Here is a 12,982-nt window from a genome sequence, read left to right as displayed (position 1 = left end):
TGTGAGAGAGAGAGAGAGAGATACAGAGAGATTGGGTTTTTCATTCTCTCCCTAGTAATTCAATTCTCGTGCAAAACTATTTGCATGAAAAGGCTTTTTATCCCTTATATTAATTTAGTTTATTTAGTTTTACATCTGGTAATTCAATTCTCGTGCAAAACTATTTGCATGAAAAGGCTTTTTATCCCTTATATTAATTTAGTTTATTTAGTTTTACATCTGGTAATTCAATTCTCGTGCAAAACTATTTGCATGAAAAGGCTTTTTATCCCTTATATTAATTTAGTTTATTTAGTTTTACATCTGATAGGGAAGCAATTCTGGACCAAAAATGGCTACCTGTCACACTCGTCTCCAAATTGCACTTGCTTTTTTTTTTTTTTTTTTTTTTTGATTGCTATTGTTCAGTGCCACCTCTACCCTGCCATAATGGTCACTTTCGAGTGCTCTTAAGAGTGTGCTATTAAACACTTCTGATTATGTCCTCACAAATGACAGTTGAAGATATTGTCAGTCAGGAGGTCCTGCATTGTTTAAAAAAATCCATCTAGACTGCCATTTTATACTCGTTGCAGTATATCTCATCTTAACTTTTTCTTTTCTTTCCGTCTTCAGTTCCAGAAACAAGGAAAAGATGTGGAGAAGGTTAAGCAAAGACTTGCTGAGATCGCCAATTACGTGGACAAGGTATTAAATGCCATTCTTCACCCAAATGAATAGGAACCCTTGATTAGAAGTCTAAAATAGAGGCCTGATTGTCAGAGATGAATGTAGGACTGCTGAGGTAAAGGACGAGCTGTTAAATGAGCCCCCTTTTGAAAGAAAGATGAGTATTTTTAGGTTATAAATTGACTGATGTCCAAACAGATATATGGATGGATTTATGTATTTCTTTGTCAGTAGATGTAAGGGGCCAAGTTCATGAAGGAATAGAGAGTTTGATAATATGTGTTCTCTCAGTTTTACAGAGTACTAAACATTCGTGTAGCTCTGGTGGGGCTGGAGGTGTGGAGTGATGCCGATAAGTGTGCAGTTACCCAAGACCCATTCACAACCTTGCATGAGTTTTTGGACTGGAGAAAACTTAAACTGCTGCCGCAGCGGCCACATGATAACGCCCAACTTATTAGGTACTAACAACTTGTGCATATGTACTGTGTTGTTATAACAGTTATGATATTATTTTTTAAAGAAATGAATACTTTTCATTCATCTAGGATGCATTAAACTGTTAAAAAAGACAGTAAAGACATTTATAATGTACATTTATATAGATTTATATTTAAATATTCTATTAATCAGAGAATCCTGAAAAAACTGCATACCCAAATCAGGTTATGGGGGAAGCAATACATAACCAAGTCAGGCTATTATCTAAAAAAGGAAAGCATCATCATACAGTAGTATGATAATTTGTTACAATATCTCTGCATGATTAATTCAGCAAGTGCCATAGCATGGTACAATGTTATTCTAAACATAGCCTATGTATTAGTCTTAGTCTTATTATTTGGCTTATACATTTAATCTCATTTTCATTCTCTTATGGCAGTGGGGTGTACTTCCAGGGCACCACAATAGGCATGGCTCCCATCATGAGTATGTGTACCGCTGAGCAGTCAGGAGGCATTGTCATGGTGAGAAATCAATCATTACACACTCTGTGTCCCATAATTAGCACATTCACACTGAGCTGCACAACCATCCTGCTGTTTTAAACTTTCATGATTTAAAACCATTGAAATTTAAAGGGAGTGCTCACCCCAAAATAAAAATTCTGTTATTATGCCGTTCACCCTCAACGCCGTTCAAAACCTGGTACATACTTTTTCCCATGCGGACTAGAGGCCCGTTCAAACCAAAGACGATAACTATAATAATGCTAAAGATTTAGTTCTATATATTGTTCTAAATATAAAAGAATAGCACCACACCATAACTGTAATGATAACGGTATAAAGAAACTACAGTTGGAATCACTTTCGGAACGATTTTTGCAGCTGATGAACTATAAGAACATTGACAGCCAATCAGAATCCATCCTGCTTTAAAGAGCTTGAGCATTACAGTAACAGCACTAGACGACATAACTGAGAATAAACAGAACGATGTTGTCCTCTGATATGGACACTAATAGTGATCATTATAGCTTTCTTTATAGTTATCGTTCTCGGTGTGAATGGGCCTGTAAGCTTAAAAATGCTAAAGGACTTTTGAGGCTTGAAAGCCTCAGTCCCATTCCTTGCAATGAGCCTGCAGGTGTGTGTGTGTGTGTGTGTGTGTGTGTGTGTGTGTGTGTGTGTGTGTGTGTGTGTGTGTGTGTGTGTGTGTGTGTGTGTGTGTGTGTGTGTGTGTGTGTGTGTGTGTGTGTGTGTGTGTGTGTGTGTGCGCGTGCGCGTGTGCGTGTGTGTGTCTGTGTCTATGTGTTCCAGAAAGAAAGTCATATGTGCTTAGAATGGCGCATTCTTTTCATTTTAGGGTGAACCATTCTTATGGTATAGGTTGTATCCCACGCAGCCCAGATATATAAAATTTTGTTTGTTTTTAATGTCAGAATTTTTCAACTGATCAATAGACACTGATCTTGATTGTTTGCCCAGCACCCACCAGTCATCAGTACTACTGTTTTCACCACCTCGCTCCTTTTTTATTTTTTTTATTTTTAAGCTTAAGTCATTCACTTTTTCATGGATTTTGCCTTGGCAGGTTAGACTGCCTGTTAGATAGAGGAAGCAAAGGTGTAGTGACTCAAAAGAAGACTACTGAATCCCTCCACTCCTTTAACCCATTCCTGCTCTTTACATTTAGGTGTGTTTTCTCTTGAAGGGCCAGTGTTTGGCAGTAAAACTAAATGACCTGTTAAATGACCTGGCTCTTCCAAGCTTTATAATGGCAGTGAATGGCCGTTTCTGTTTTGAAGTCCATAAAAGTTCATCCATCCATCATAAAAGTAATCCACACGGCTCCGGGGGGTTAATAAAGGCCTTCTGAAGCGAAGCGATGCGTTTGTGTAAGAAAAATATCAATATTTAACACTTTATAAAATAAAATAACTAGCTTATGAACGACAAACGGGCAAACGAACATACGGATTCCACTTTAGTCTACAGCGCAACTTATGCGAGTAATGCGACGTACTGCTGATATTTACACTACACCATGACACACTATGCTACTTTGATGTCCCAATTTGCGCAAGTTGTGCTTTAGGTGTAAGTAGACTGCGTATGGCCGTTTGGCCGAAAGCTAAAGTTTTACTTTGTAACCCCCGGAGCCGTTTGGAGCACTTTTATGATGGCTGGATGCACTTTTATGGACTTCAAAACAGAAACAGCCATTCACTGCCATTATAAAGCTTGGAAGAGCCAGGTCATTTTTTTATATAAATCCGATTGTATTCGTCTGAAATAAGAATGTCATATGACTTGAGGGTGAGTAAATCATGGGTTAATTTTCATTTTTGGGTGAACTATCCCTTTAATGGATATTGAAAGAATATACAGGACCTATCAAAAGTTTGGAAACATTAAATTTTTTATATCTTTTTTTTTTTTAAAGAAGTTTCTTATGCTAACCAAGGCTGCTTTTATTTCACAAAAAATAAAGCTAAACAGTAATATTGTGAAATCTTATTACAATTTAAAAGAACTGTTTTCTATGTGGATGGATTTTTATTTATTCCTGTGATCAAAGCTGAATTTTCTGCATCATTACTCCAGTCTTCAAAGTCACATGATCCTTCAGAAATATTATTTTATGTTCAAGAAACATTTGTTATTATTATCAATGTTGAAAATGTTTTTTGCTGCTTAACATTTTTGTGGAAACAATGATACTATTCAAACATTTGTGGTAAGATTAAAAAAGAGAGACATTAATACTTTTATTCATCAAAGATACATTAAATTGAAGTGACAGTAAAGACATTTATAATGTTACAAAATATTTATATTTATTAAATTCTTTAATAACAGCTTTTTTAAAATACATTACAAAATATATTCAAACAGAAAACAGTTATTTTAATTTGTAATCATATTTTGCAATATTACTGTATTTTTTTTAATCAAAAAAATGCAGCCTTGATGAGCAAGAGACTTCTTCAAAAAAAAATATTTTTTAAAGTAATGTTTCCAAACTTTTGACATGTACGGTGCAATGCAACTGCAGAGAGGCTGTTTATGTTCTTGTAGTGCATGATCTTTTAGCACATCGTACCTTTAGTGTGAAAATTAGTCTAATTAATCCATATGCATTTCAGCTCTATAAGGTCATGCAAGTTTAGTCTACTTTCTCTTAACCACCCAGAGGCTGCCTGTCAATCTACTACCTATGCAGCCATTTATTGCTGCTTTGCTGCTGTATGACTAAATAACACACATTTACATTTTTATTAGTCTAGATCTATCATCCATGCCACTATAACAAACTGGCTCTCTTAAACAGGGCCTCACAGAGATGAAGTCATTAGCCATAGGTCTGAGTTACAAACTATTTTGGTGCTGAATGATTAATGATTTCCATTAAGTTCTTAAAGGGACAGTTCACCCAAAGATGAAAACGCTGTCATCAATTACTCACCCTTCATTGCTGTGTTCTTTTGCCACAAAAAAAAATAGATGTTAGGTAAGATGATCATCTTGTTCCTTTTCCATACAATGAAAGTGAAAGGGTCACCAGGGGCTGTATGTAAAGCACCATCATGCAGGACAAATATGGCGCTTTTCCACTGCATGGTACGGTACGGCTCGGTTCGGTACGGCACGCTTTGGCGCTTTTCCACTGCATGGTACGGTACGGCTCGGTTCAGTACGGCTCACTTATGACGCATTTCCACTGCATGGTACGGTACGGTACGGCTCGCTTCGGCTCGCTTTAAATGGTACCACCTCTGTTGAGGTTCCAAGCGTACCGTACCGATACTAAAATGTGACGTGGAAACACTGCAGATCACTGATTGGTCAGACAGAATCATCACTACCAGCGTCATTGTATTTACAACACGAGACACTAAACCCGCTAGATTTAAATAGCCAGTAGACAACAGCCAACACAGCGCCTGTTTTAAAAGTATTTGCTTCAAAAAAATAGTATAAACTTAAAAAAAGAAATGGCTGAATCGTGGTCAGTGGACGAGGTGCAGACGTTCCTCTCGTTGGTTGCCGAGGAGCGGATGGGGAAACCCGGAATGAAAAATTCGCATTTAATATGATGATGTCATGGCAGTAGAGACGGCAACTATAACGATCAGTCCCACCCACTTTGAAGCGGTACTAACTGCAGTGGAAAAGCAACCGATCTAAAGCGAACCGAACCGTGCCGTACCGAGCCGAGTCGTACCACGCAGTGGAAAAGCGAAGCGAGCCGAACCGTTCCGTGCCGAGTCGAACCGTACCGAGCCGAACCGAGCCGTACCATGCAGTGGAAAAGCGCCATTAGACTATTTCTGTAGTTCTGTTTTCTGTTCATTTATTTCTTTTTACTTCATTTGTATGAAAAACAGCTGCATGAACATTCTGCCAAATTTCTCTCTTTGTGTTCTGTGGCATGAGGGTGAGTAAATTATGACAGAATTTTCACTTTTTGGAAGAGTATTCCTTCAAATTACTTCATAAAATCAACATATCCATTAAAGAGAGAAAGAGAATGAGAGAGAAAGAGGGGACATGAAAAAGAAGAAGAAAAGAGGTTTGATTTAAGACACACTGTACACTGACTGATGTATTTCTGTGGTTTCAGAGTCTTGTTTTCATATGTGCGTCTCTCCCCCATGCACTAACATATGGCAAACAGAGACTAAAAATGAATCCTGCAGTGAATTAAACTATCGTGTACCATGTTATAAGACTGATCAGCTTAAAAGGTCTTCAAAATCCTGTGTGTTAACTCCCAAATTGCCTAAGAAGATTTGAGTGAAACAATATGACCTTTGGACAAACCATAATGGGCACTTCTTTCATGATTTTAGGAATCCAAAAGTTGGGGATTTCTTTGATAGGAGATACCCTGCAAAATCTGGAACTAACTTGACAGAAGCACAAGAGCACTTAAATATGGCTGTTACCACTATAAAGGCACCACGTTCTCAATGTGGCAGCTTGGTAGTGGCTTCTTGGAATAGTTAAGTCTGGATTTCCCACGGCATTAACCACTGTATTAGTCTGCAATTATGCTCAGAGAGGAGCAAGTCAGTCATACTCAAAATATACGGTCATCAGTGGCACCCTATAGATCTTGAATAAATGAAATGAGGCAAAGAAATATCACCCGTTGGCACTGAAAGCTAAGATGAGCCTGTCATGTTCCTTGCCCTGTAATCAAGGCGGGAAATGGCATTTTGATGTACAGTGAAATGGAAAAAAGGCAGTCAGGGTATAGTTGTGTGAAAAGATGGCAGCTAATCTAAGGGGAAAAAAAATCTGTTTCTGGGTTATAAGAGGTGGTTCGCTGGTAACCAGGTCACGTTCGTGAGGCAGCAGGGAGGTTTTCTTCGCCTCAGCTGAAATGGATAGCGCTGAAGCTCTGCTTTGTTCTCTTTGAACAGATGATGAAGAGAGCAGAAGAACAGAAGGAGAATAAGAGCAGTGATGCTTATATATGTGTTTTATGGCAAGGTTGAAATAGATTTTAAAAGAGTGAGTTTGAAAGAGAAATGATAAAAATTCACGGGAGCTTCTACAGCCCTTCAAGACATTTAATAACAGCTGTCTGCTGGTCCTTTCACGTCATATATTATTAATCAGCTATTACAGGTTTTTTATTTTTATTTTTTAGTCTTGTATGAAGAAAGACCCGACATGAAGATTATTTGAACATTATTATTGTGGTACACTAGTAAGCATTGAATAAACATGAACTTTGAACTTTGGCACTGTTCATTTTTCTAGCACATTTGTATTTTATAAAAGTGCATATCTGACAGCCTTATTTTATTTTTGCAGTTGCTAAGATGTTCTGAGTGGTCTGTAGGGTGTTCCGTGTTGTCCTGATATTCTGGGCCCTAGACATGGCTCCAATCCCTCCTTCGTTCCTCGTTTTCCCATTATTTTTATGGGCAAAATCCATGCATTTTAATAGAAATCTATGCAATCTGGAATTTTGCGTGAGAGCGAAAGATTTCTCCACACAGCTTTCGCAACGAGTTCAAGTTGGTCAAGCGAATTCTCCCCATTGACCCAACAGAAAGCCGCTTAGTTTGAAAGTAAACTATGCTGCATGCATTGCTACACTATTGATAATAACCAATAGGGCTGGGTAAAAAATATCGATTTCTCGATTTGAATCGATTCTCATTTTTACGAACTGATGTCGACTTCTTTAATCCCAGGAATCGATTAGTCATCCTATTTTCAGTTGATGAATGAATGGAACATTGTAGCGCGCATCCCATCCAATAAATCGCAATAATCTTTGTGCTTTGTTACTATTGATATGAAACAAAGTCTCAGATTTCAAATTACGTCCATTTTCTTACGAAATTCCAAAACATAAATGGCATTTTGGCGCTGTGGCGTGAGATCGATCTGGCGCAGCTCAGCTCTAGAAGCAGGAGCGTGGAACGCACATGATCTTCTCTTCCGCCTTAATAATACCAGTTACAGCGCGAAATAAACATGAATGAGCATCTGAAAGTGTGTTAAAAGATAACTTATCGGAATCCGTATCATGTCACATGGAATCGCTCAATCTGTTTCAACCGTGGAAAGATGTCATTAAAACGGCTTGTAAACAATGTAACGTCACATTTACCTCCGAAAAACCATATCCAGTGACCATAAACTCGTTAGTCAGCTAGAAAAATGTACTCTAGAGAGGAGCATTTTGCTAAATATATGCACCATATTACATATTCATTATCATGTTTAATGTTCTTCAATATTTAATGCATGTTTGAATAAATCTAGCAAGTTTTATGACAGCCACCATTTAAATGTTTATATTTCATATAACTTTATTATTATAAAAATAAATAAAAGTGTAATTTAAGTTTGTATACAAATCAGTAAATTTTTACCTTCAACATTATAGTAGGCTAATGAAGCCTAGTAGGCTACAACTGACTCCCATAGTTTACAGCTTTAGTTAAGAGATTTGTTAAGAGATTTGAAATTTGCCATGTATTGTACCTGATACCCAAAATAATCAATATTGAATCGAATCGAATCGAAATCGAATCGAATTGTAAGCTTGTGAATCGAAATCTAATCGAATTGTGAAATTTGTGTCAATACCCAGCCCTAATAGCCAACGAACCTTTGTTGCTTGTGAAATTTCACTACTGTTACCGCACTTTAAGTTTATTTTTTATTTTTAAGAAGAGACATCCGTCAGATTAATCAAACATTATTGTGATTTTGACCCCCCCCCACACACACTTTTACAATGTACAAAGTAATATACATCAAGACAATACACAGATAAATACAGCACAAACTGGTTTGAGATATGTTATGGCATTGTGTTGTTTCCTATAGGATCACTCGGACAATCCACTGGGAGCAGCTGTGACTTTGGCCCATGAGTTAGGCCATAACTTTGGAATGAACCACGACACACCAGAGCGAGGATGCGGCTGTAGGATGACTGTAGATCGTGGCGGGTGCATCATGACCCCCTCTACAGGGTGAGTATGTGCTTAAGAAGCATGTTGATTACAGAGTTATCCAAACCAGGTTTTGCCGCTTGACAAACCATTGTGAGTAAATAGAATGTTTGAACAGATCAAGATCTAACAAATCCTTAATAATCTCCTCTTGTACTCCTGAGTGGAGTAACCTGTCTGGATGTGATGTATAAATGCACCGCAGACGCGTCACTCTACATCTCAATTAGTCTCCAACGAGCCCCATTATCTGGGGAACGGGCAAATCAAGCTCTCATCATTCATGTACACAAGAGAATAATCAGCCGTTTACCTGCATCTTATTGACCAGGGGTTAATTAGCCGTGTCTCAGTGACGAATTTGCACTAAATACCCATACATCATCACTGATGTGAGGCTTGTCTCGGATTGAAACTCAAAAACTTGCAGATAGGTGGAAGGCTTGCTTTGTCCAGACATTCATTTCTGGATTTCAGACATTCAGTCGTCGTCTGGCTTCTCGTGATAACACGCTTCCCGGTAATGGTTTTCAGCATGTGACTGGTTTCGAACATTGGTAAACACCAGGTTGATAAGGTGAGGCTGGCTCATGGGAAATTTCTCTCCTTACACTTACAGCAGTTTGCCTTATCAGACGATGGACCAGAGAGTCAGTTGGGATAGGGTCTTTAGATGTAGTACTGGAGTACTGGAATGGACCGAATATGAAATCTGCCATCCTTGGGTGCTCAGTTCTGTGGCCAGGTTGTTTCGAGCCAATCACTTGAGACATAAATGTCATGTGACTAATCAATTTGGAATGACAGGGCAATGGCAATGACAGCAGGACAACACTGATTGGCTGATGGCAATGAGCGAGATGTGACATTAAAGTCCTTTTCACACTTTTTTTTTCACTGTAATGAAATTTTTTATTTAATTTTACTACAAAAATTAATACAAAACAACTTATTCAAATATGCTATTTATTATGTCTCACATCTACCAGCAAGGGGGACCATGCTAACCAGTAAAACCTTTTGGTATAATTAAACTGGTTCATTCTCCACTGGTATGCGTTGTTACACTTTGTACTGTATACTACCGTTCAAAAAATTGCGGTCTGTAAGATGTATGACAAAAATACTGTAAAAACAAGTAAAAATGTGAAATATTATTACAATTTAAAGTAACTGTTTTTGATTTCAATATATTTTTCAAATGTAATTTCTTCCTGTGATGGCAAAGTTGAATTTACTCCGGTCTTTAGTGTCACATGATCCTTCAGAAATCATTCTAATATGCTGATTTAATGCTCAAGAAACATTTCTTATTATTATAAATTTTGAAAACAGTTAGTGAACAGAAACCATGATACAATTTTTCAGGATTATTTGATGAATAGAAACAGTATTCGTTTTACATACAAATATTTTGTAACATTATAAATATCTCCACTGTCACTTTTTAAAAACCAATTTTTAACAGAAGTGTATACTATGGGGACGTTTTTATGTTAGATTTGAATTATTGAGCCAGTACCTCATAATTCTGTTTAAAATACACAATCATTACATTTTAAAACAATAATTTTTTTATTTTTTTTTGTCTTAAAATGCAACATTCTTGGTGTGTGAGACACACATTAACTTCTTGTGTTTTGAGATATTCCAGGATCAGACTTATGGCACTCATGCCTAGCTTTTTTCAGCCTTCGGTCTAAACTAAGTTGCAGTTTGCTGTTTCTGAAATATTGCTTGTCAGTCACTAGAAATCATCTGTCCGCTCTCAGCTGTGACCGGTTTTCAATCTCTCTGCTGTGCATGTCTTATCTCATAGTGGGGATATTTTTGTTGGACCGCTGCTCGACCCTGGATCACGGCCATAACAAACAGCACAGCCCTGCCCCTATTCTCCCATTATGTGTTCTTATGACAACAAGACAACATGTTGTGAAGAAACCTCTCTGGGCTTTTTAAAGCCACCTCAGGGGAGGGAGGGATTCACGAGAGGTGGTTTTTGTCGTCTATTTTAGCTGCAGGTTACGAGGAGAGGTTGACATCATTTTTACTTTTTTACTTTAAATATTCATAGCTCCAAATTCTTCAGCAGCGTAATGGATGAATACTTAAAAAGACGTGCCGCTTCTGTAAAAAGAAGGTGCTTTTAAAAGAACGCTGGAGTGCCAAAGCTTGTCCCCACCTTTCAAAATAACCCCTCACACATCGTTCAGTGCAGCGTCATTCAGGGCTTTGAGGTCACGGTTTAGAGTTCGCCGTCCACTTTTTCCAGGTTCATGTTGGGTTTGTAAGTCAAAGCGTTTGTTTTGTATTTCAATTCAACTTTATTCCGGACTCGTGGCCCAATATAGATACAAGACACACACACCAAATAAAAAGTAACAACAATTAAAAAAGACAGCTGTACCAGTGCCTCCACAGCTTGGACTGGTATTGTTTTAGTGGCAGTTCACATGAATTTGTTGTATCAGAGAAGCTGTGTACTATTGCAGAGTCAGGAAAATGCTGGCCTATTTTTTACTTCCCATGGGAGAAACACAGGCTTCCTTAGTTTATTCAACCCTAAAGGCCGATACTCACGGACACACAAAGACACAAAACACACATGCATAGACAACATTTTGTTCATAAAATTACTGTGATCAAAAGTAAAGATATTTATAATGTTCAAAATACTTCTAATTCAAATAAATGCTGTTCTTTTGAACTTTCTATTCATCAAAGAATTCTGGAAAAAATGGATCAGTGTTCCCACAAAAAAAAAAAAGTACAACAGTTTTCAACATTTATAATAATAAGATTTTTTTTTTAGCAGCAGCAAATCATTATATTAGAATGATTTCTGAAGGATCATGTGACACTGAAGACTGGAGTAATGGCTCATTTGCCATCACAGGAATAAATTACATTTTTAAAATAGAAAACAGTTATTTTAAATTTAAAAATATTTCACAATATTACTGTTTTACTGTATTTTTGATCAAATAAATGCAATCTTAGAGAATAAGAGATTTTTTTTACTGACCTCAAATTTTTTGACCAGTATGTATTGGTTAATTAGGGCCCGAGCACCGATGGTGTGAGGACCCTCTTGGAATTGCTCTGTTTATTATTATTATTCTTCTCCGCATTTAATCGCATTTTTGAGGGCCTAAACATGCTCGAAAACTCACGAAACTTTGCACACGTGTCAGAACTGGCGAAAATTTACATCTGATATAGGTTTCAGAATTGGGCGGGGCAAAATGGCTCGATAGCGCCACCTATAAAAGTTCAACGGAGTGCGCCTCCCGCTATGTTCCACGTACGTTTACGAAATTCGGTACATACATGTAAGGACCTAATACCTACAAAAAAGTCTCTTGGAGCGTAGCCCTAAACACAACAGGAAGTCAGCCATTTTCAACTTCCTCTCAGATTTTTGTGCAGTTTTTGCCATTTTCATGCCTCATACTTTAACGAACTCCTCCTACAGTTTTAATCTGATCATCTTCAAATTTGGTGAGTGTAATCTTAAGGCCTTTGCGACGTTAAATTGCGAAGATCTTGAGTTTTCGTCGAAGGGCGGGTCCTCGGCGGCCTGACAAATTTCGATGTTTCGCCATGAAACAGGAAGTTGCTGAAACTCAGGCATGGAATGTCCAATCTGCCCCAAACTTCACACGTTTGATAAGCGTTCTGTCCTGAACACATGACCATGCTCATATTCAGTTACAGTCATAGCGCCACCTGCTGGCAACAGGAAGTGACATGTTTAACATTGTTGTGAACTCCTGATAACATATAAAAAAGTGCCAGCAAGTGCTAAGCTTGCTAACAACATACTAGACACATGCTAAAACATGCTAGCAAACACTTAGCTAATTGCTAAAGCATGCTATTACTGCAATTAAATAGGAATTTGCTGTAACTCAGGCACGGAATGTCTAATCTGCCCCAAACGTCACACATTTGATAAGAGTCATGGCCTGAACACATCTACATGAGAATATTCAGTTATAGTAATAGCGCCACCTACTGGTAACAGGAAGTGTCATGTTTAACACGTTGATGCCGTTCTAGCAACATGTTAAAAATGCCATTGACTTCTAAACATGCTAGAAACATGTTAAAACATGCTAGCAAAACTTAGCTAAGTGCTAAAGCATGTTAATTCAATGAAACAGGATGTTGTTGTTACTCAAGAAGGCAATGTCCAATCTGCGCCAAACTTCACACGTTTGATAAGCGTTCTGTCCTGAACACATGACCATGCTCATATTCAGTTACAGTCATAGCGCCACCTGCTGGCAACAGGAAGTGACATGTTAAACACTGTTGTGGACTCCTAATAACATATAAAAAAGTTCCAGCATGTGTTAAACATGCTAACAACATACT

The 12,982-nt window shown here is 37.8% G+C and overlaps 1 protein-coding gene across 2 annotated transcripts in view; it reads left to right on the top strand.

The window, feature by feature from the left end:
- The window catches only part of adam12b (ADAM metallopeptidase domain 12b), a 105,687-nt gene that overhangs the window by 58,607 nt on the left and 34,098 nt on the right, over positions 1-12,982 (top strand). For both annotated transcript variants that reach the window (XM_082142692.1, XM_082142693.1), the window contains exons 8-11: positions 616-687; positions 961-1,130; positions 1,553-1,637; positions 8,475-8,623. In XM_082142692.1, coding sequence (XP_081998818.1) covers positions 616-687; positions 961-1,130; positions 1,553-1,637; positions 8,475-8,623 — 476 coding nt within the window. The remainder of the gene's footprint in view (positions 1-615; positions 688-960; positions 1,131-1,552; positions 1,638-8,474; positions 8,624-12,982) is intronic.

Source organism: Leuciscus leuciscus (genome assembly GCF_965113295.1).
Source record: "Leuciscus leuciscus genome assembly, chromosome: 17".
Classification (NCBI taxonomy): domain Eukaryota; kingdom Metazoa; phylum Chordata; class Actinopteri; order Cypriniformes; family Leuciscidae; genus Leuciscus; species Leuciscus leuciscus.
The sequence above is the reverse complement of the archived record's forward strand: the minus strand, read 5'-3'. Positions and strand labels throughout refer to the sequence as shown.